General features: G+C 43.5%; 4 protein-coding genes across 6 annotated transcripts; 1 reads left to right on the plus strand and 3 right to left on the minus strand.

Annotated features, from left to right (window-relative positions):
- Window positions 1-5,719: 5,719 nt before the first annotated feature.
- On the minus strand, window positions 5,720-16,425 carry LOC124706855 (enoyl-CoA delta isomerase 2, peroxisomal-like). 3 transcript variants are annotated; one of them, XM_047238518.1, is made up of 2 exons: window positions 15,666-16,425; window positions 5,720-5,970 (listed from the first exon to the last, which is right to left on the minus strand). In XM_047238518.1, the coding sequence occupies exon 1, from the start codon at window positions 16,415-16,417 to the stop codon at window positions 15,689-15,691; it is 729 nt and encodes a 242-aa protein (XP_047094474.1). In that variant the 5' UTR covers window positions 16,418-16,425; the 3' UTR covers window positions 5,720-5,970; window positions 15,666-15,688. The 3 variants fall into 3 exon arrangements, with proteins under 3 accessions (XP_047094474.1, XP_047094475.1, XP_047094476.1); XM_047238519.1 differs by lacking the exon at window positions 5,720-5,970 and adding an exon at window positions 10,549-10,660; XM_047238520.1 differs by lacking the exon at window positions 5,720-5,970 and adding an exon at window positions 10,577-10,618.
- Window positions 7,813-10,388, minus strand: LOC124648034 (disease resistance protein RPS2-like). Its single transcript, XM_047187866.1, has one exon. It carries the CDS (start codon window positions 10,386-10,388, stop codon window positions 7,845-7,847), a length of 2,544 nt encoding a protein of 847 aa, XP_047043822.1. The 3' UTR covers window positions 7,813-7,844.
- A 1,099-nt stretch (window positions 16,426-17,524) lies between the features above and the next one.
- LOC124649101 (ER lumen protein-retaining receptor A-like) lies at window positions 17,525-20,571 on the minus strand. Its single transcript, XM_047188776.1, has 6 exons — window positions 20,451-20,571; window positions 20,085-20,350; window positions 19,152-19,267; window positions 18,189-18,262; window positions 18,010-18,073; window positions 17,525-17,928 (listed from the first exon to the last, which is right to left on the minus strand). The coding sequence occupies exons 1-6, from the start codon at window positions 20,539-20,541 to the stop codon at window positions 17,892-17,894; spliced, it is 648 nt and encodes a 215-aa protein (XP_047044732.1). The 5' UTR covers window positions 20,542-20,571; the 3' UTR covers window positions 17,525-17,891.
- Window positions 20,572-20,925: 354 nt separating this feature from the next.
- LOC124649102 (ubiquitin domain-containing protein 1-like) lies at window positions 20,926-23,684 on the plus strand. The gene is made up of 4 exons (XM_047188777.1): window positions 20,926-21,051; window positions 22,585-22,707; window positions 23,158-23,280; window positions 23,396-23,684. Exons 1-4 carry the CDS (start codon window positions 21,018-21,020, stop codon window positions 23,458-23,460), a joined length of 345 nt encoding a protein of 114 aa, XP_047044733.1. The 5' UTR covers window positions 20,926-21,017; the 3' UTR covers window positions 23,461-23,684.
- Window positions 23,685-23,895: the final 211 nt, after the last annotated feature.

Here is a 23,895-nt window from a genome sequence, read left to right on the forward strand (position 1 = left end):
ATGAACAGCAGGACGTCTACGACAACTAGGACTACTCCTGACGTCAACAGTTGCCTGTGGAACAGATGGACCACGACCGTTACTTCGCTTCCGCTCTGTGTTTTGTAATAGGATCTCTAGATCCCCTATGTTGTATTAAGACTGGATCATGTGATCCCTCTATGTAAGACAATTATGTGTTGTAATAAATGATGTTCTGTGATATCAATCTATTATGTCTCGCAAAAACAATATTCTTGGGATTGCGATGTACGGCATAATAGGCATCTGGACTTAAAAATCCGGGTGTTGACAGGTATCGTTGCCTTTATCTCTAATTTGAAATTTTATAAAACAATATCCAAATGACACTTAGAATGAACCCTCTAGCTGTATATTGCGTTGACATGTTATACCAGTTTGTAGAATGTACTATCGGTTCATTCAAATCAAAAATACCATCAACATAAGCTAAGCTTGACTATCGATTATCTCAATCAGATTCAATTTAGTCCGTATTCGAGAAAAGAAGATTCAAATTTACAGCTAGAATATCGTAGTAGGACTTTTTATTTCTTCCTTTTATTTTTCTTTTTTTCTTTGGTTGTGTGCATCCGTACTACCAGGGTAGTGCGTTGTTGCCGAGGCTGGATGTAATTGGTATCTCTCGATGTTAATATATTTATTTTATTGAAAAAATACTTCAGTTGTAGCTCGACCTAAGTGGATTCTTAAGATATCATCTAAATTGTAGAAATATTGGTGCATACAATAGGCTTAACCGCAATAGCCAAATCTGCCAAAGCAGCAGCAACTAGCATCAAATTGTACTGTCACGCTTTCTCATGAAATTATACCGTAACAAGAACATCAATGACAGTTATTCATTCAGTAAATTCAGCAAACACTTTCTCAACGTAATAATAGCTTTTGCCAAGGAAAACCAATATACTAACTCATTGGAACTATTTCAAGATAGTAAATGTTTTTTTCTACATGAATCTTGAAGCGTTCATCAGCGTTAACGAGGTATCAAAAAAAAGTCGAGTAACCCGCAATTACGGGTTAAAACTAATCTGAGATAACAAACATTTCTTATATAGAGAGGCTGACATGGGGTTCTCATCAACCTGCCGTGGTAACAAGGTAAAGTATAACCGTCGGGTTCTAAATAAAATGCTAGTATCCCACAATCGCGGGTAAAAAATAATCCAATATAGCAAGCTTTCCAAAGAGACTGATATTGGTTGCATCATCAAACATCCAAATAATAGAAACAGATGAGGCGGCCGCAGAAAACTACGCTCGAGACACCGTTATCACGTCCCCAAAAGGTTCAGAAAACCGCAGGGGTGCCGATCTGAGTTGACTTCACACCGGCCAAGCATGCACCACATTTTTTCAAACTCTGTGGCGCTAGACGCCTCTAAAACGAGATTTTTTTTTAGATCTACCACGTAATCAACCCAAAATGTTATAGATGGGTCACCATCTACCATGGCCATTGGGAAAATTCATCGCCCATAACAACTTTTCTTCAGATATAGTGACCTGCTAGACCCAGCTTTGTCAGGTATTGTGTTGGATGATCCAAATCTGATAGATTATCAACATCAGCTAAGCTTTACTGGTTATGATCTCAATCAAAACTAGTCTCAACTCTCAAGTACTACAACTGCAGCTCAAACTATGTGGATTCTTGCAGTATCATTTAAGTTATACGCATATGGGTACCGATGGTTGGCTTCAGCCCAAATAGCACAATCTACCAAACTAGGAGAAACCAAACCTATAATGCTTTCTCCTAAATTGTACCGTAGAATAGCAATGTTCCTTATTCAGTTAATTCAGCAAACACCTTCGCAGAAATCGGAGACTAGGTCTCGAAAGCTACAAAGAGATACCGTAACATTTCACAACGACCAATCCATTTTGTGGTATCTATCAATCTATCCACCGATGATACTTCTCTTTACTCACTGTACCACGATAATTAAGATGAATATCTACTCTAGAAAAATTGCATGCGTTTTGAGTCGAGCAACGCCTACTTGCCCTACATACCGTGCATTTCCTCTTCCTACATATACCTCGATCTCACTGAATACTCTGCCATGTCTGGGCCATGAAATGAAGCTAGCAAGTGAAGCCGCATATTATGTTCTTGCATTGTTTTAGGATTTTGTACCCCCTTCAACCAAGTTATATGTCGGTGAAACAGAAATTTAAGAATGCGACCACACCTTCGGTATGAGAGACACTGGAAAAGCAATTCAACCTTTAGTGGTTTCTTGGACTGCAACTTGTGGGTTTCTTAGACCACAAACTAGGAGTTTCTCTTCAGGCAAATAAAATTTGAAATCTAAGATTGAAGTTTTCTCTCTCTCCCTAAGATTTGGTCCATATTCATGACCGGCCCTATGTACAGAGCGGCTGACGAAATCTTTGTGCTTGTTGATGTTGTGAGATTGCAACATTCCGATTTGGACGAGGAAGGTTGCTTAAGCTTTCCACAATCTCCTGCCAATCCTGATCTTATGTTTCCAATATGCAATATCTTACGGGGAAAGTGCATTCGGGTACATCTATGTCAATTTGGTAAATGAGCACCCCATTGTAGCAATAGCAAGATAATCGGTAGAATATTCACATGCCCGCATGCATGCACCCACAGTCCCAACACACACATGCACACACCTACACACACAAGTACATGCACACACAAACATGTTGTTACTTCACATTTTCAAAGCAAGAAAATTATAAGTTCATCCTCGGTGGCGTTCTTTCCTCATCTCTGTCTGGCGTGGGTGGACAAGGTCGAGGGATTTGGGGAAGAGCTCAGTCCCTCTTAAGTCGTCCAGGCCGCTAGCGTTCCTGCCTTCATGGCGCCCAAACTGCAGAGGGCCGTGCTTAATTGGTGCTCTCGGCGGGGCAATGCCGCGCCCCGTCTGGCAGAAGGGGAATCCGGAGGCACGCGGGCACCTTTACTGGCTACATCTGATTTTTTTCCAGAATCTTTTGCAACTCAGAAGTATGGTTTTGATTTTTTTTTTTTTTGAATAAAAAGATCACTAGTGTTCATGTGCGCGAAACCTTTACATATACGGATATACTAGAGATTTCACATGACTCAGCATAGCCAAGCAAACAGATATGCAAGCTAATTTCTTATCTGTTCACCCAAGTTTCATATCTGCTAGTAACAACAAAAACTCAGGCAATTCCTATTCTACCATAGTCATTCTTTAGGAATGAGCGGCATTCGGAAAACTAGTTCGACTCGGATTCGTCGCTGGAGTACATACCTGGGTTATGTCTGCACGATGTGCTTTGCTCAGCAGCGCATGCTTGCTCTAGCCTCTAATCACTTTGACTGGTGCTGAAATGACACATCCATCTTCAGTTGTATGTAGTGCAAGAGCCCCAGGAGAAGCATGGACCTTGGAGTTTTGCAAGGGATCACATGGTATACTATGGAAAGTGTGACGTGAAACTAGTCCAACCATATAAGGAAGTTCGTATTCGTATGTTAAGAAACCTAGTGTTTAGAAAGCTAGAGCGCCAAATGTGGTATTAGAGAATCAATGAGATAGTTAAGATTATGATGGATCGCTCAAGATATACTCCAATGATATGATATTTGTGTCACGATTTTCCAAATTTTATCACTCTATCCTTTTAATTGAATTTAGATCCTCGATGTGTAAGCGCCTTAATTTTGGGGGGCAATCCATAGGTTTCGGATTCTTGGGAAACAAAGAATTATTGATCAATTATCTTCGTTCGTTGTTTTGCTCGGCCGTGAAACAAGATACGTGGACCCCTTGCCAATTGACTTTTTTTCTTCAAAACTAATTTGATCTAAAGAGATAATTAGAAAGAAAATTGGTGATGTCCAAAAGTAATAGAAACCTCCTGTTGTAATTAATTAACAACATTTGATTGATTTTTGCTAAATGGGCTCAAACTATTTAATCGCACTTGTAGTCGAGTATTAATTTTTTTTTTCAAAAGGGAATGGTCCTGGCTTTGATTTATTACATTTTTTCAATAAACAATGGCAAAAGGCCTTACATACAAACCGTAGCTCCCAAATAAGGTGATATGTGCCACGGACTACCACAAAATAGAGAACAAACATGGCCTATTTCCTTAACCATAACCATGGTCCATGGCCAGCTCACCGGCCAGGTCTTGAAAGAGCTGCTCATGGCCCATGCTCCAGAAATTGCCTCCGTCATCTTCCGTTGACCCGTTTCCCCCAAGAAATCTATGTTGCACAATCTTGATGATTACCTAAAGTTCATCAATCATAGTTCTCATAATTATTGAGGAATTCAGTCTCAATAAACCTAAGTAGAAGAAATTTAAAAATACACATGCGAAAATTCTAATGGCCTTCTCATAACAAGTAACACTGGAGCCAAAAATATGAATTTGTAGTAAAATCTTACCAGAGGATAACATAATGAACCAAAGGCCTGAACTTGACAAATCTTCATGCACTCGAATCACATAATTCACAACGATGCAGAGAGTATTAGTATAGTATAAATTAATAGCATGGATACTAATGTTTTGCTCACGGATGGAGATGGACATATATATGTAGTGCCGCATTCATCTCTAATCGAAAGTATCAAAACAACGACTAAGAATAATTACAATGAACCATGTAGTTGTGTATTATGTTAACCTGCTAGAACTGTTGGTTCATCCAAACCAGATAAGTTATCAACACCACCTAAGCTTGAGTAGTTATGATCTCAGAACTAGTCTCAAGTATTACAGCTGAAGCTTAAACTTAGTGGATTCTTATTGGTATCATCCAAATTATAGAAATACTGCAAATAGTTGGCTTTAGTCCACCAATAGCACAATACCCCAAACCAGCATAAATCATATATGCGATGTTTTCTCCTAAATTGTACTATAGTACAACAATGTCGCTTCTGACAATTCAGCAAGCACCTACGTGAACACTCAGAGATTGGGGATGCAAAGTTGCAAAGAGATACTGTAACATTTCATAATGCCCTAGCCACTATCCACCGAAGCTACTTCTCTTTATTCACTGTATCAGGGCAATTAAGGTGAATATCGACTCTAGAAAAATTACATGAATCGAGGCAAGCCACACCTACTTGTGATGCACAGTGTGCGTTTTTTCTCCCTACATATACCTCTGAAGGATATCATGCAACGAGTGGCCCATGAAGTGAAGCCAGCAAGTGAGAGTAGAAAACATACATGCATGAGTCAATCCACACCTACTTGTGATGCATAGTGTACGTGCATTTTGTCTCCCTACATATACCTTTGAAGGATAACACGCAATGAGTGGCCCATGAAGTTCTTGCCTTGTGTAGGATTTTTTTTATCCTTTCAACCAAATTATATGTCGGTGAAAGAGAGCTTTAAGAATGTGATCACACCTCTGGTATGCGAGACATTGGGAAAACAATTCAACCTTTATCTGTTTCTTGGACTGCAACATGTGGGGTTCTTAGACTGAAACTGGCAGTTTCTTTTCGGCCAAGAAAATTGTGAAATCTAAGCTTGAAGTGTTTCCCCTCTCCCTGAGAGTTGGTCTATATTCCTAATACACTCCATGTACACAACAGTCCAACATGAACTGCGTGCTTGTTGATTTCTTGTAGATTGCAACATTTCAATTTGGATGAAGGTCTTTTAAGTTATTCACAACCTGCCGTCAAACATGCTCTTATGGTTCGAATAGGCAATATCCTAGGGGAAAAATGTATTCAGGCACATCATATGTCAACTTTGTAAATAAGTTTCCCTTGCAGCACCAACAAGATAAATAGTCACACACACACACGCAAGCATGTTGTTATTTCACACTTTCAAAGCAAGAAAATTCCAAAGTCTACAGAAGTATATACTTCGTGCTTCATACAAAGCATCAGCGGCTGATCAATGTACAAATGCAGAATACTAAGAGAGAAGCATGGATCCTTAGAAACCCTGCAGAAAAAAAGCCAGATTGCTTCAGAAGCTTGAAGAAGTATTGTATGTAAATTATAAAATAGCAGAGATGGAAATTTAATTGTTTGCTTAATGTCACGTAGCAGGGCTGTAGATAAACGTACAATAGCAACTTACAGCAGGAACAACATCTTTTGTGTGTAAAGATGGCAATGGAGTTCCCATCTGATTTATAATTATATATCACTTGTTTCATAACATCAGATGTTTCATCATTTTGTAATGACAATAATGCAAAGTCATAGGCTCATAGCTGCACTTACCTACTTAGGTTATGATAGACAGACATGTACATATATACTAAATGGAAAGACCAGCAAATTTCTATTGTGCAACCTTGATAAATTACCTAACGCTTTGCTATCATAGATCTCATAATAATTCAGGAGTGCTGTCTAGATAAACCCAAAGTAGAAGCAATGATCACCTACACATGGAAATATTCTAATGCGCCCTTATAAAAAGGAACACTGGAACATCCAAAGCATGGATTTGTCTGCGCAGAACAAACAACGGCAAGAACACAACATAGTGAAGCAAAGCCCAGAACTTGGCAAATAAATCTGCGAGCACTCGAATTCCGAAGTTCACAAGGCTGCATAGTATCAGTATATATAGTACACATCAACAGCTTGGGTACTGACACCTTGCTCACAGATGGAGAAGGACATATGTAGCGCCCCCTTCATCGTTAACTTGAAATGGTAAAAAATAATAGCCAAATTACACTCAGAATTACAGTCTCAATCAGATTGAAGTGGCTAGATAATCTCAATCAGATTGAAGACTGTCTCGTGTACTACAGCTGCAGCTCAAACTGACTAGATTCTTGAGATATTATCAAAGGTTCGAAACTACCAGAACATTGGTACTTATAATTGGCTTCAACCAATAGCGCAATCTTACAAACCTGAAGGAACCGAAGTGTAATGTGCTGTCACAGAACAGCACTATTACTAGAACATCAATGTCCTTTGTCATTCAGTAAATTCAGCAGGCAGCTATGCGGACACATTAGAGACTGGGGATACTGGGGAATACAAAGGTGCGGAGAGTGACTGACCTCTAGGGTGGCAAGCGGCACCCCACCACCCAGCTGATTCCCTCGTCTCTCCTTCGAGGCAGATCGCAGAAGCAATACCCACCATAAGCACTGCTTCGGCCGCCGTCACTTTGCGCAGGCCCCAGCTGGCCGCGCTCTCTGGCCGATCCCTCTGAAGTGTCTCCTACGTCTGAATCGAGCTTGTTCCCCTCATCCTGCTGCTACGCCGTTCATTCCTAGTCTCCCCCGGCCCTCCACTGCCAGTCTTCCACCCACCCGGAGGGCGCCGACCTACGCAAGCCCCAGGAGGTCTTCGTCCTCTGGGACGACTGGTTCTTGCCTTCTTGGACGCCGGTAATTGAGGGATTTTCTGTCTGAATTTTATTAGCTAATCGAACTTTGTTCACTCCATATTTTGGCCTGTTTGGTTTCATTATCTCTCTTGTTGGCGGTCTTGGAAATTTCATGTTGACTCATTGTGATTAAGTCACGGGCAATACATATTACAAGTTGAAAATACATAGCTAGTTTCGATCTTAATACAGAATTTTACAACAACAGGTAATGCAAATATGCAATTGTGCAAAGCTGGCATAAGCTAACTGTATCGCCAAGCACATACACAAGAAATGCTGCTTAGCCTTTCTTGTTTTTAGTATAAGGCGGCGAGTGCTTTTTTGTATTACTAGGGTAATAACCCTTTTCGGACTATTATTGTGAAACGAGGCAAGCGCTGCAGCTCTCGGATCCATGATTCCAGTGATTGACTATTCCTTTTCTTTGTTGGAGTCAAAGCAAATATAGCTTCAGCTTATGTATGTAATGCACTATAGGTTTCTGCCATACTTCCTTGAAAATATGCAGGCAGTTCCCTGAAGAATGGAAATAAAGTAGATTTCACGCTATTATCCTCCCAACCTAGTTTCTGCCACCAGTCATTTTTGCAGAGTATGAGTGGCGCGCTCTCTTCTTTTAGCAACCTGGTTGGCAGTTTCTCCAGCATACAACACTCGTACACAACCAAGCGCTGCAAGCACGGGAATGCGAGTGGGTCATCACATATGTTCTGCAGGTTCATGAGAACACTTAGTCCGAGTACCTTGAGACGAGGAAACGGAGCCGTCGCAGCACATGACAAGGGTCCTTCATCATCATCATTACTCACTAACTCCAACACTGAATAACAGTCAACCACATATACCTCCTCTAGGCAGGGCAAGTGCTTGATCCATGTGATTGTCCTGATGCTGTGGCAGCCTTCTATCTGTAGCGTACGAAGTAAGGGAAGGCAAAGATGAGGCACCACCCCTTTCCATACGATACTTTTCAGATTTTGGAGGTTCTTCAATCGGAGCTCATCAAGGATTTTGAAGTACCAGTCTGAATCCATATCCGTTTCACCTATCAGCAAGCTCTCCAAGCTTTCTATTCCATCCAATGCTAAGGTATCAAGCTGTCGTGCCCTTGTTTTGCTAACGAGTGTAGGTGACATATGGAGACGTCGCAAGCCTTCAACTCCTTGTATATCAAGAAATCTCAAGGGCAGGTTGAAAATTCTGTGAAGGGACTCACCATCAGTAACCGTGAAGCCAAGAAATTGTAAGAATGTCAAACTCTCCAACTCCTCAATGTATGCCCGTGTTTTTTCCTCTGGAAAAGGACCGCATTTGTACATATCAAGCACCCTCAGCAGACATAGTGCAGATATGGTCCCATCTGGGATAGTTTTCAGTTGATCTGTATATCCTAAATATAGGTACCTCAAACTTTTCAAGAACTGCAGCTCCACTGGGATCAATTGGAGTGGCGTTTCCGAAAGATTAAGGTACTGCAAATTCACTAATGCTCCAATATCTGATGGGAGTTGTTGAATACTAGTTCCCATTAGACTCAAGTGAGTGAGAGATGGAGTACTTGTAAAAAGGCCTGTAGGAACCTTGCAAATCCTCAAGTTTCTGTCCAGTACCAGAGTCAACAACAGGCAAGCTGCGCAACTGCGAGCATCAGGAATGGCAACATCACTCTTGTTCCTAAGGGAAATTCTTTCGATACTACTGCTCCACTCCTGTGGCTCCACCTCTTCCCCACGGTGACGGACTAGCCAGTTCTTATTTGGTCCATCTCCTTGTTGGGTTGCTACAATCCAAAGAGCTAGATCTCGGACGATATCATGCATCCTCACATAACTTTCCCCTCTAGGATGTTCTTCCAACAGGCAAGCTCTTTTTAAGCACCCAAGAACGGAGTGTCCTCTCAAATAGTTGTTCCTGACATCACCATCGTCACCTATTAATCCATGGCTCATCCAAAAATCTATTGTATATGGCACATACACACAATCATGTGTAGTCAAGACAACGAAAAGAAAACATTGCTTCGTCCTCTCATCTGGCAGTTGGTCATAACTAACATACAGTACATGGTATAGGTCACTTCCTGCATCTGGAACTTTGTGGAACTGAGACTGTTGAAGCAACATCATGGTATGTTCCCATTCATGTTCACTTCTTTTTGATGCCATAGCCTGCCCAACTATCTTGAGAGCTAGTGGGAGGCCTCCACACTTTTCCACAATCCTCTTGGCATAGCCTTTGATTTGAGAATTACTGTTGGTTAGTTTATCGGAGCCCACATTTACTTCAAAGAGACTCCACGCTTGGTCAGACTTTAGCCTTTGTAGCACAATCACATGAGCATGCGCTTGCATTCCATGACAGACATGTTGTAAACGTGTTGTGATAACTACCATCTGCCTATTCCGAGGGCCAACTTGTGTGGAACCTTGTGGTACGCCAACATCGACTAGGTCCAGCATTTGCCAAAGGTCATCTATCAACAACAGAAACCTCCTTTCCTTCAAGAAGTTGTAAATGGATGCAGATCTAGACATGCAGCTTTCATCCTGTCCCAATGCCAGGCCGAGCTGGGCTGCGATATTGTGCTGAACTGTACTCAGATGTTGCTGCTGACCTACTTCCACATAAATGACATGATCGAATTCATGCACTTCTGCAGCGCCGCTGAAGACGTTGTTTAATTGCTTAAGTAGAGTTGTTTTGCCCGCACCTCCCATGCCACATATCCCAATGAAACTCATGGTGCAGCCTTGTTTGATGTCACCAACAATCTTGTCTTTGTACTCAGTCTGCCCCACAATGTTAGGTGGCAGAGGTAGCTCTCTGCCAACTGGGGGAAGCAAACTGAAGATACTACCATCCCGTGGAACTATTTTGTTTAGCTCCTCGGCATCACTCTTCGTCTTGGCAGCAGCTTTGCCAATCCTATAGTTGAAGAAACAATTCCAGGAGCAACCAAAGAAATGTATTTTCCTTCCCTCATACTTATTGTTGATCATGTGCGATTCGTCTACGGCTGATCGAGCACTATCTATCCACCGTTGTGCTTGCTCTGTGAGTCTTTTGCTCTGGAGTTCACCCAGTTGAATTTTCTCCTCAATAGTGTCTTTGGCGTCTTTCAAATATGTAGTAGCCTTTGCTAGTCTACCAACACTAGTCTTGGGTTTCAGACAGTAGCTAGAGTGCCGCTTAATTGGCTTCCATATCTCATTTGCAAAGACGCCGACTACTGGGGAGAGTAGCACATGCAAAATATGAGACATGGGGATTGCTGGCAAGAGCAAATGAAGGTATGTTCCAAATCAGTAAAGGCTCGAGGTATTAGAAAAGTATATTAAGAGCAATTTTTCAGTGTTAAGCAGGTCTCTAATTTTCTATAAATGAAAATAACTGCCTTTACTTTAAGTTTTAACACAATTAGAAGTATGCGTATCCTGTGGATAACTAATGTAAGTATTATGATCTAATCAATCATCTATATTTATATGACATATGTTCTAGACTAATTTCCAAATGAGAAAATAAAACAGTGCCTGATTATATTTGATTTGATAGCCAAAATTTTCTTGTGTGCTGTCGTACTGAAATAAAACAATTCTTTATTTTTCTGCAAAGAGTGGTGTATACACGAAAACAATTTCATTTAACTCCAAAGAATTTTTTGACTGCAAAAATCCAAAGTATGTGCTTTGTCCAATGTAGAGCGTCATAATTCTCTGAATTTTATGGAAAACCTTTTGCAAGGAGGGAGCAATATATAGATCAGTACAGACAAGACAGTGCCCGCTGGTTGTAGTTGGGAGATGTCGATCGGAACGGAGCTGATCAAGATTCAAGAGGGAGGAGCCTTCTGCTGCTAAACACCAACGGTTCTACAGGAGCTGCTGACAAACCAAACTACTCTTGCTGGAGAAGGACAATAAGAAGACAGCATGAAAATTTGGAAGCAGCTGGATGTGGTATCCACCTCATTCCTGACTAAATTATTGCATGTGGCTTAAAACAAACAAATGCCTTGATCTACATCTAAAGAAGAAGCAGCTGGCGAGAGGCCGCCCCAAGATCAAAACCTTTATCTGGCAGTTGGCGAGAGGCCGCCTTCCGTCCAATGATCTAATCCAAAAGCGTAATGGTCCGTCTAATGGGCAGTGTGCTCTTTGCGGCCAGTCTGAAAATGTTGACCACATTTTCTTTGCTTGCCCTTTGGCTCAGTTCATGTGGAGTGTGGTTCGTTCTGTTTTAGCCGTTACCTGGAACCCTTCGTGGTTTGCTGAGTTTTGTGCTATTTCGAATAACTTTTCGGGCAAAAAAAAAAGGAGTTCTTTGGATTCGTTTGGCTGCCATTAGCTAAGTTCTATGGACAACGAGGAACAAGTTTACAATTGAAGCTAAGTTCCCTAGACAACCTGCTGCCTGTACTTACCAGACTCTGATACTTATGCAGCAGTGGAGGCCACTCATCAAGCCTGACGTTCTCCCTCTCCTCGACGAGCTGATCAAGATGCTGAAGAAGTCCTATGAGGAGACGGCCACCCCAGCTACCTAGATGTCTGCACCCTAGTTGTCTGGTGTTTAGTTTCATGTCGTGTTGTTTTGTTTAAACTTATGTTCAAGTGTTGAGCATGAGGCTATGCTGTAAAACTAGAGCTGGTATCCCCAGCGTTTGTGTGTGATGCCGCCTGCGCCATGGGGCTTTATTAATTTACAGCCGAGCACACGTTGTGCCTTCCGTCTAAAAAAAAAGCAGCTGCTATCCCACTAAGGGAGTAGTTTATTGGATAGAGGCTTGATGTGAGGGTGTGGTTCATGGCATGCTTTGTTCATCTTTTGGACAGAAGCCAGTCGGTCTGTGTGTTAGTTCAAGCATCTCTCTCAGTTCGCAATCAGTATGTAGATTAGTTGCGGTTAGCCACCAGCTATGCAAGCATGACTTATTTGTCGCGCAACCAACACAATTAATTGTTTAAAATAACTTGTCCATGGAGCTCTGACTTTTTTCCAATTATATTACTCACGTGACATTAATATTATGCATGCTAAATTGCTTCTTTCTCCGCTTTGCAACGGGTTCGGCCTCTGGTCATAATGACATGCTCCGCTTCAGCAATAACAAACCTTTGCATTGGAAGTGGAGCTTGCAGAGTATCCTCTTGAGATAGCGGATTCACCATCCACTGCAGTAGCAGCTCGGCAACACTCACAAAATGAATCGGAGAAAGGGCGTCCCCTTGGCAAACACCATGCAGACAAGGAAATTTCTTTCCCGGTACATGTTCAATAACACTAGACATGATCATATATCCATCCAACGCAGCCACACCTTGACATGCAAGAACTTGAACTATATTTTCGTTTTTAGGTACTCATTCGACCATCACATGCAGTTTTCGTTTTTAGGTACCCATACTGGTTAGAGCATCTCTAGCAGAGCCCGTAAACACTAAGTTCAGTTTACCGAACTCGTGTTAACGGGTTGAAAAATTGCTGGCACAGAGCAGACACTGTAAACGAAAACTTAAAACACCCTATTCCCTAAATATGCCATTAAGGCCCACATGTCAGTCTTTTTTTTTCCTTTTTTCCCTCATTTTTCCTTTTTTCTAGGCCATCTTCTTCCCGTGGCTTCTTCCTCCCGAGCGCCCCGCCCGCCACCAGCGAGCCGCGCCCGCCCCGCCCCTGCCGCGCTCCGCCCCCTGCCATGCCCCGCCCCGCCCCACCCCTGCCGCCATGCCGCGCCCCACCCCCTACCTGCCCCGCGCGGCCCTAGCGAGCCCCGCCCCGCCTCACCCCACGCCGTCGCGCCCTGCCCATGCCTCGCCCCGCCCCGGCCGGCCCCTGCCCCTCCTCGCCCCAGCCAGCCCTGCCCCGGCCTGCTCCGGCGAACTCGACCCCGCCCCGCCCCGTCACGGACGCCTCCAGGGCCACCCCGCCCGCGCTCGGCGAACTCGTGGCCGGATTTTGCCTAATTTTGGTCGTATTCCGGGAGTCCTCCAGCGGAACTCCAGTGTTTGGAGCTGAAGTTTCAGCCCGCCAAAACGACACTAGGAATACAGGTTTGTCTTCGGTTCGACTTTCCAGCCCCTACAAATTAGGGGGTGGAGTTTGGTTTTCGGGCTCGACCTGTAAATTTTTTCGGTTTCGTCCCGTTTACAGTAACTGATCTACGCCGATTTTCAAACCGAACCCGTAAACTTGCGGTTATTTTTCAGTTTTGCCCAGTTTACGGGCTCTGCTAGAGATGCTCTTATCATGGACCAAATCAAGAATTATATTTTGAAGACGATTAGCCGGTAGCTTTGTAAGCAACTTAAGACAAATATTTAGTAATGAAATGGGCTGATAATCATTTGCACCTTTTAGCGAAAGAACCTTTGAGATCAAGGTAATGAACGAGTTCGTTGATGCTGTGTAAATTTACTGTACCCTCACAGAAATTATGATACAGGTGGTTAAAAAATCAAATTTTAGATGCTCTGTACCCTCACAGAAATCATGACACTGGTGGTAAAATCATATTTTAGATGCTCTGTAAATTAACTCACAGTAAAAATCATATTTTATAATCGACAACATACTTTGAGAAACAAACCTGAGAACCCATTCAGCCCTGGTGACTTGTCGGATGACATGTGTGCAACCACGTTGTCAATTTCTTCATGGGTGAAGGGACTAGACAAATCAGCCAGGTTATTCAAGGGAGTAAAGAATTGTGCAAAGTTCAGGCTATCAAAAGTGGGAACCAAAACACCCAGTCTGACATAGAATTGCTGCCTTTTCATGATGATCCTCTGCCACTTATCCATCCTCCCTCTGCAAGGAACTGGTGGAGTTTGAATGGTTGTCATTGAGTGGAAGACCGAGGTGTTTTCATCCCCTAGCCGAGCCCATCTAGCAGTACACCGTTTTCGCCAGTATTCTTGTTTACAGAGCAGAAGGTGCTACGGCCGGTTTTTTACTATATTTCAAAAATTCCACTCCGAAAGATACAAGGCATGCTCCTCTTCATTAGGGATGCAAGCGGACGCCTGCCAAACCATCGATTCTTGTCCGCCTCGTAACTTCATTCTATAATCACCTAATCACAATCGCTAGTCTTTAGCCAATTTGCACCACACACCTAATCCAGCGGGCTGTCCGCCAGGCCCACCGGACGGTCCACTTGCATCCCGACTCTTCATACCCATCCAAGAGTAAGATAATATCATTGCAATTATCAATAAACGTTTGCAAAACTGAGAAATTAGTACTCCATGCTTTATCCTTTGCAAAGGAGTTTGAATTTTGCTGATAACCTTTTTTGCACTGTCCCCAGGACAGTTAATATCCCACAACACTTTCACCTTGTCAAGAAAGCCTGACATGCGAATCAAATGATTCTCAAATCAAAGTACTTGCGCTTTAGGGATATAAGTGCCCACTGACACAACACATGGCACGATGATCCGAGGTAGGTTTAGCAAGAGGTTTAAGCAGTGTTGAGGTATTTTAGGGTCCAGGCATGAGATGTGAAAAACCAGTCTAACTGAACTAGAAGAGGGTCTAGTTGCATGTTATTCCAGGTGTAAAAACATCCCTAAATTAGAGCTCAATGAGACCTAAGTAACTAATTATTTCATTAAATGTGCAATGTCATTCAGATTGGCCCCTGGTATGCTACGGTTTTCAGCAGAGCGATAGAAGTTGAAGTTACCCACTAACAGACACAAGTCTTCATCTGCAATGTCTAAGTGAAAAAGCCAGGCCACAAAATTTTCTCCCTCAAAAAAAAAAAAAGAAGAATCTCCCTCAACTCCTTCGAAGTGTCCATACACATTAACCAACACAAAGGTATCTGAAGAATTAGAAGAGGTGAACTTAACCACAATCCCAAAGCTCTCCTCCCCTGAGAACATATTGCTGACCCACACTTAGAAAGTTAGAATGAACCTAGTAGTAGCTGTTAGTCCCAGTTTGTGGAATGTATAGTTGATTCATTCAAATCAGATAGATTATGAACAATAGCTAAGCTTCGACTAGTGATGATCTCAATCAGATTCAAGTTAGTCTCATGTACTACAGCTGCTGCTGCAGCTCAAACTGAAGTGTATTTTCAGGTATTACCGAAATCACAGTAATACTTGGGATTACTTATAATCAGCTTCATTTACAATCTAGCAACCAGCGGGAAGCAAACTACTAATCCCAATGTGACAATGCCATTTTATTCATTCAGTAAATCCAGCAAACACATTCATCAGAGAGTGGGGATACAAAGCTGCAGAGAGAGAGGGACTGACCTCTCATCTCATCTCTTGATGGATCAGAGTTTGGAGGCGAAGCTCCTGGCCTTGTCCTCATCGCTCTCCTCGACGATCCCAACCTTACTGCACGCGTCAGGGAACATGGAGACCCTGATGGAGGCGTAGACGGCGCCGTCCCACTTCCTAGCAGCGAGCTCCTCCGCGAGCCTGATCGCCTCGGCGGCGGTCTCGGGCGCGCCGGGGCAGACGACGTCGACGACGCCCATCTCCTTGGCCTCGGGCGCGCGGAGCTTCCTGCCGCGGAGGAGGACGTCGCGGAGCGCGTGCGCGGCGGTGACCTTGGCGCGGAAGAGCGCGACGAAGTAGGGCGGGAGGGGCAGGCCGATGTCGACCTCGCTCATGTAGAGCACGCCGCGGTCGGCGCGCATGACGCGGTAGTCGTGGCAGAGCGCGAGGAGGAAGCCGCCCGCGGAGGCGTGGCCGGTGACGGCGGCGACGGTGGGCATGGGGAGCGCCAGCAGGTCGGCGGCCACGGGCCGGAGCGCGGCCACCAGCTCCCCGAGCTTGGCGCGGGAGGCGCCCGCCCACCCGATGTCGAGACCGTTGGAGAAGAAGCGGCCCTCGGCGACGGTCACCAGGGCCGCCCCCGGGCCGGCCTGGGCCGCTTGCGCGGCGACGGAGGCGAGCGCGGCGCGGATCGAGGCGATGAGCGGGTGGCCCAGCCGGTGCTCGCCGTCGCCCGTGAGGGTGAGCACGAAGACGCGGCCGCGCTTCTCCAGCGTGCACATCGTGGGCGGCGGCGGTTGTGTGTGGGAGTTGGGTGTTGGGTTTGGTGGCGTGCGGAAGAGACGAAGTGTACCTGCCACCGGACTTGGGTGTTGGGTTTGGTGGCGTGTGGGTTTTAACGCGCGGCGTCACCGGCAGCGTCAGCGGAGAACTCCACGAGCCGGCGGCCGGCTTCTTACCGGCCGAGGAATTGCGCGGCAGTTTAATCTGAACCACTGTAGCTCGACGATGTTACGGCGCGCCGGAGACAACATCGATGGCGTCATCGCTGACGCGGCAGTTTAAGGATCAGACGAAGCAGAGTACGTTGTGGCGAACGTTCGCGCCAACAGCTAGCGATTTGCGGATAAAGCTTTTCAACGATTTTGTTTATGATAATGTTGAGCGGTACAAACCTGGACCAGTTCCCAGCTTCGGGTAGCTGTCGGGTTCATGATTCATCAGTTCAACAACCAGAATTAACTATGAGCTTTGATTCTCTCTAAAATACTCCATCATATCTGAATTATTAGGATGCATATTAGTTTTAGTCAAAGTCAAATATTGTAAACTTTGATTAAATGTATAAAAAATAATATTAACATCTACTCTCTCCGTCCCAAATGTAAGTCGCCTATGCTTTAGTTAAAAGTCAATATCTTTTAAGGTTGAGCAAGTTTATACGAAAAAACATGGATATCTATAACATGGACATTTGAGAAATTATACTTTCTGGTGTTGATATTGATTTGGCATTGTGATCAATATGTTGATTTTTAACTAAAACTTAGACACCTTACATTTTGGAACGAAAGGAGCACAACATTAACTCAATCAACACGAAATATATTTTCATTTTATATGCGTTTCGTATTATGCAAGTTAATATATTTTATATAAAGTTTGACTTTGACAAAAACTAATAAAAACTAAATCCAACAGATTGCACAGCTTGTATCACCAGCTAATCCAGAGGAAACGGCTATGACCATCTTAGCCATGACTCGGAACTTATGTATGCAATGCAACTTGCACGACCTGTCAATCCAACGGGAGAACTGAAAGGATTTTGATCCGGTACATCGTATAAGTTGGTTGTAAGAACTATAGGCGCCACAAAACAAAACGCATAGTTCAAAGTGCATTGGTGATTGGTTTACAATAATACTTGCAAGTCCACAGGAGGCCACGCTGTTTGTTTGCAGCAGGCAAACAACCAACAAACCTAGATGAATCCCGAGTGCAATCATCCATCTTAGGTACAAAATGGGACTAGTCTACTTCTGTGTAGCAGCAACTGTTAGCTTCTGAAATGTAATAGCTTTTGCCAATGGGAAAACCACTACTACAGAGAGGCAATTCTCATGGTCGAAATTCAGTTCGAGTGTACCAGTTGCAACTGCTCACAACACATTACCGAGTCTATTCATGCCAATATTATCAGCTAACACATCCGAGTCACATAATTTGCACCTTCTCTGACATGGTCCAGCATGCTCAGGCGGGCAACTCGAGCTTCACGTTGTTCTTCCAACTGCAATGAACAACATCAAATTGTCCGTAAGCAAGGAGCATGTGCATGGCATGTGAAGTGCAACGACAATATGCAATTTACCTTAAGAAATAGTAGTAGAAGAAATCTGCATATAGACCTGTTTGGACCAAACCAGCAATCCAAGCTGAAAGAAACAGAACATTAGGAAACCAAATTTGCGGTATGGGGCATGAAACACGAGTACAAAAATCTTTCACCAACACAAAAAAAAGAAAGAGTACTATAAAGATAGGACTCACGGATCCATCTGCTTTGGTGACCCTCAGTGAAGTAACGATACACCCAGTTTAGAATGTAGAATGCACGGTAGGCCCTGCAAAACAAGTATGTTTGGACTGTAAACAAACGAAAATAACTGCTGATGCAGTGACGCAATTCATCTTCAGATGAATTTTGTTCTTGCTCTTTCATGTAAATGGTTTTTCAAGATTTTGAACTAAAATTTCTACAAAGTCAAAGGACTAATTCAAATTTGACTACAATATTTATATATGAAGTAAACATAACATAACCAACATGGCTACTGGCTACACCTAATTGAAATTTGGGAGGACGACTTGCCAGGGTCAACGTGTCTACTGGCTACAGCTAATTGAAATTTGGGAGCACGACTTGCCTGGGTCAACATGGCTACTGGCTACACCTAATTTAAATTTGGGATGCATCAAGTCAGATGTCCCCTGATTCAACTCCAACATAATATATGGACTTAACATTTTGCTACAAAAGAACTAAAACTACTGGGGTTCAACTTTCTCCTGATCAAATAGGTCCAGGAAAACAAAACTACACATGTATATTAATGTATTATACATCTCAAACATAACATTTGGGGACTGGTATGGATGCATTGCCAGGGTAACATGTCTAACTTACATTCTCTCATGTTTGTTCTGTTTCCCTCAAATTTACATTCAAATATCATGTGAATTTAATAGTCTTTCTCTAACAGTTCAACACTTGACTGTGCATAACATGAATATCGAACACATAACTTTAGGCCAGTATTAAATTTTCCAATGAACGATCCACCACGTGATGGTTTTGGACTACCTATGTGTATGCTACCTTCTGCAGACACACACATAAGCCACTATCTTTTATGAACATAACATAAAATAAAGCAGTTCTTTTTCTTTTTGTATAGGGAGATCAAAGGGAAGAACGCCACATGAATTGCCTATTTAGCGTAAAACACGTACCCGAGAAAGAGAACATATTGTCCAGTCAAGTTATCCACATTTCTGCTTCTCTGGAGCAGGACTAACTGAGGGAGAATTGCCACTGCCTCCAGGTAGATGGAAAATGCCCAGCATATCTGCACATTGACAATATTTTATGAAAAGTTCAGGCGCCACAATAATGGATTATCAGAACAGTTTGGTCAAAGTCCAGTAATGTGCTACTGTGGGTCACTACCTAAATAGAATCCCAACAAAGACAAGAACAACACGGGCACGATTCCCAAAAACTGGTCACTTACAAAATAAGCTAAACTGTACCGCACAGATGAACACACAGACAGATTAAATAGAATTTCTGGCTACTGTACATTGTGGTGGACAGTGTACAGAATCGCTAAAGATTTAAAGTTCCAAATGCATCACATAGACATTCTTCAATTTCTGTTTAGTTAGCATATACTTTCCTAGGTTTGTGGAACCTTGAGCTCAATATCCAAGTTTTCTAGTGTAACACAGAGTGTTCTGTTCTGTCCAGTGGATCAAATTGCTAACTGTTGAGATTGACCACGAATTTGTCAGATTTGAGCCATGTAAGACCATCATAGCAACGCATTAGTCATTACTGCATAAAGAAAAGTTTCCCCTACTTGTCTAAGGTCCAACTACAAAATGAGTTTAGCAATGTGGCGGCTCCACTGGAGATACTCAGCTGAGCATGTTAGATGACAATGTCACATAGGGAGTAGTAGCGAAGTTATGATGATAGTTAAATTAGCAGTTCACGGTAACAAAATGGGGCCTGAACGACCCTACTATACGCAAAATTTCTTATAGTAGCATACAGATTTAGTAAAACGAATTGCACCATCACACATCTCGTAACACCATCAGTCAGTCGATCGATCAAATAATGCAGCAGCTAATCCGGTGCAGATCAGAGAGAATTTCTACCTCGCGGATTGTGAACCTGTCGTTGAAGATGAGCGCGAGCACGAAGGCGGCGGCGGCGAGGAAGGCGTGCCGGAAGGTGTCCTGCTCCCTGTCGTAGGTGCGTCGCACCTGCGGGTGGCGGCGCATGTACCAGACGATGGCGGCGGAGGTGGTGATGAAGACGAGCTTCATGACGGTGTTGTAGAGCGAGATGTAGTCGGTGAAGAGGTCGAGGTAGCGCGCGACGAAGACGGCCAGGTACAGCTCCTGCGTCTTCCTCGACACCCCTGCGACGCGCGCGCAGATCCGCGTGAGCGGCGGGCGGGCCACGGGAAGGGAAACCCTAGGGACGCGAATGGAGGGAGGGATTTGATTCTGTTTATTTACCTGAGCAGGACTTGTTGGCGTAGATCTTGAGGAGGAGGACGATGACGGAGAAGAGGTGGGTCATGTCCCCCAGGAAGCGGAAGGCGTTCATGGCTGCGGCGGCGGCCGGCGGCGGCCCGGCGGCTAGGGTTTATTGGGAGCTCCAGATGCGGAGGGGAATGGCCGGGAGGAGGCGAGGCGGGGGGAGGCCAGCAATGGAAGGGAAGGGAAGGTGCGTGATCCCTGTCCGGAGCGGTGGGGCCCAGTGGTCAGTGGCCGTGGGGCTCGAGAACCAGGTGGCGGAGAAGGAAGACGTGTCTGGGCGCGAGTGGGGCCCACGCGGCAGCGAGGGAGAGGCGGTTGCCCGACGGCCACGTGGGCTGCGCGGGAGGCCACGTGGCGCGACACCTCCCTCTGCTGGAGTATTTGTTTTCTCTTCCCCAACTCTGTCACTCCTCACATGCGGTGCCGCTGGCTGATCGCTTCCGCCCCAATCCACCGCGCTCTCCTTTCCCGGACGACCCGCCGCGAGATCCGGCTCCGTTTCGGGGAGGGCGGAGGGCTCGTCGCATGAGCGTCTGATCGGCCATGGGCTGCGCTGGATCCACGCCCAAAGTCGATGGTATTCTGATTTTTTCTTCTTTGGTGCTTGGTTTCAGTTACTGTATTTCTTTCTTCTTGTTACCACCTGGTTAGACTAAGATCCTACTACTTGAATTGCCTTCAGTAACCCGCATCTTAGGGGGTGGGAGTAGGGTTAAATCGTTGTGTTGATCTGTCTCCTCGGATTTTATCCACACAAGGGCGTCTGCTACCCGTTTAAATCGTGTTAGTTGATGTTCGAACAAGAATGGGCGGCTCAAGCTATGCAAGAAACCCTGGAATTCAGCGCTGGAGTTTAATTATTTATTTTGCGACATAGTAGAGTAGCAGAATTGTTCGATGTTTCACTTCTTCTGAGCTGACAAACTGTAGCGGAGGTCCTGATGATCACTGTGATGCGAATTGTTATTAGATTTGCTTGTGGAGAGTGGATTTTGTACATGCTTGTGTGCTCAATAATTTTTTGGTCCATGGTACTTTATTTTTGCGAATTGCCGTCTGGCTTATAGTTACACTGGAGTAATTAGTGAAATTTGATGGAGGTGTCATTTGGATTTGGTCAGTACGAAGATAAAATTAGCGGTATACAAGTTTTCGTGGGGAAACAACATTTTATGTGGCAGGTACAAAACAAAAAAACAAAAAAATGTTAGTCGTGTTGGACAATCAAATTTTATCTTTTTTTACATGAGACACATAAAATATTTTTTTTTTCTAAAAACTTGTGTACTAACATAGAATTTCCAGATATACATGCAAAATTTTGTTTTAAATTTTTTTGACACATCAAAATCTATTTTCACACAACGAGTTCATATGCACCCGTGAGCTGAATTGGATTTCCCGACAAAAAGGTAGTACTAACTTGCAGATGTCTTGCAAAAGCAAACGTGACAGCTTATTCTTTTGATAGAATTGCGTCTCTTCGGATTAAGCACAATTTTCTTTTCATCAATCGCTAACAAAGTATCTTGTTCCCGGTGCTTTATATCTAGCTATCTGTACTTTATATCTAGTTATCTGCACTTTATTAGGTGGAGCATTTCAGAAAGGCACACTCATTGCGCCATTGGTTGCTCTGCTTACTAGTTTAAGTGACCCATCTTTTTCCCCTTGAATACTTGTCAGTTCAGTGTCCACTGATGTAGTGTGCCCTACCGCTTCTAGCGGTTGGTTCCACTTCCGTAGAGAGTTCGGCGAGCAGGTATTACTTCTCTAAAATCCGGGCCAAGAAACCGAAGATGCACTTTTGCTTGTGCCTTGCAGAGAATTGTAGGTTATAAGTTCGTAAAAATGTTTGTGGATTTATTGATGCACTTGTGTTGTAGACTTGTAGTAACAAGTAGGTGTTACCGTAACGAGTTGGTAAAACATGTGCATCCTGCTCTCATCACCAATTACTGGACCATAACACTTGCATGCTGAAAATTTTATATCGGCATATGTTAATATCTTTTGCGTGGACTTTCAAATTTCATATTACATGGTAACTTGTTGGTGCTTTTGGATTTATATTCCATAATTAATTCAGAACATCTTCTCATTAATACAGAGAGCAGTAAGAAGCTAAGAAAGCCAAAGCCTTGGAAGCACACTCAACCAATAACACCTGCGGAACTCAAGCAGATGTGTGATGAATTCTGGGACACAGCCCCACACTATGGTGGACAGAAAGGTATTTAGCTGTTTATACAAATTTTGTTGGAAGTAAATATTCTGTTTTAAGGTGAGGAGTTATCAGAATTGTTCCCACTTGGGTGGGTGGGTTCAGCAATGTTTTGTGTAAGACTTCTGTCATTTGATCGATAGTGCTGTCGCTGTTCAAGTTCGCGACAGATATATATATCTTTGATCTCAGTATAAGTAAAGGAATTCACTTGTTCTGTTTCAATGGTCGCTATCTTGAAGTCCTTCAAAGAGAAAATTTCAGGACCTGTTAACTTAGATATAATAAGCATTTCATTCTTAAGAGTTGATAATGACACCTGACTCCATAATTGTCTTGTATTTATATGAACCAGAAGCAGATGTACAATGGTCTTGAACTTTGAACACCATTCTTTAACTGTAGCAAGCTAGTTTTACCATTGTGGCATTGGTGGTGACTTACCATCTATTTCTACAGAGATCTGGGATGCACTCAGGGCTGCCGCTACGGAAGCTGACTTGACTCTTGCACAAACCATAGTGGACAGTGCTGGAATCATCGTTTCGAATCCCGATCTTACAGTTTGTTATGATGAGAGAGGTGAGCCTATCTTCGGTCAGAGTCGTTTCATCTTTGCAAGTTGCACTGCTATTGTTCAAGTGTTTTTTGTATCTAGACTAGAATCTGCATTAATTCTGTGTAAGCTGCGATGCAGGTGCCAAGTACGAGCTGCCTAATTACGTTTTGAGCGAGCCAACAAATCTGATACGTGATGGCTGAATAAAAAATTGCAGCATCAGCACAAAATATATCTCTGGTGTGAAACGATGAACATTTAGCGGTGCACCTTTGAGAAAAGTACATAAATATTATAGATGTATGTAAATTGTGTGAAATCGCTCATGTGGGCACTTGCTCAGCGTCATATTCACATCCATGAATGACAGAATGTCCTATGCTCACTATAATTTATGTTATTGCTAGGCACTGTTGCACTGTTGTAATATTTCACCTATATTTGTACTTCTTTCCCTTGTGCTGCAGAACAGGTACATCGTGAAGACTTCAATGCACGTGCTGGTGCACCAATACTGCCACTGACTTTGATCCTATGGTGCACTTGCCATTGCAACCTGTTATATTTTTTTAATGTCAAAACATGTAAGGGTTGATCAAGTTTTGACAAAAAGATCATTGACATGCAAAATACAAAAC

Source organism: Lolium rigidum, chromosome 4 (assembly GCF_022539505.1).
Source record: "Lolium rigidum isolate FL_2022 chromosome 4, APGP_CSIRO_Lrig_0.1, whole genome shotgun sequence".
NCBI lineage: Eukaryota > Viridiplantae > Streptophyta > Magnoliopsida > Poales > Poaceae > Lolium > Lolium rigidum.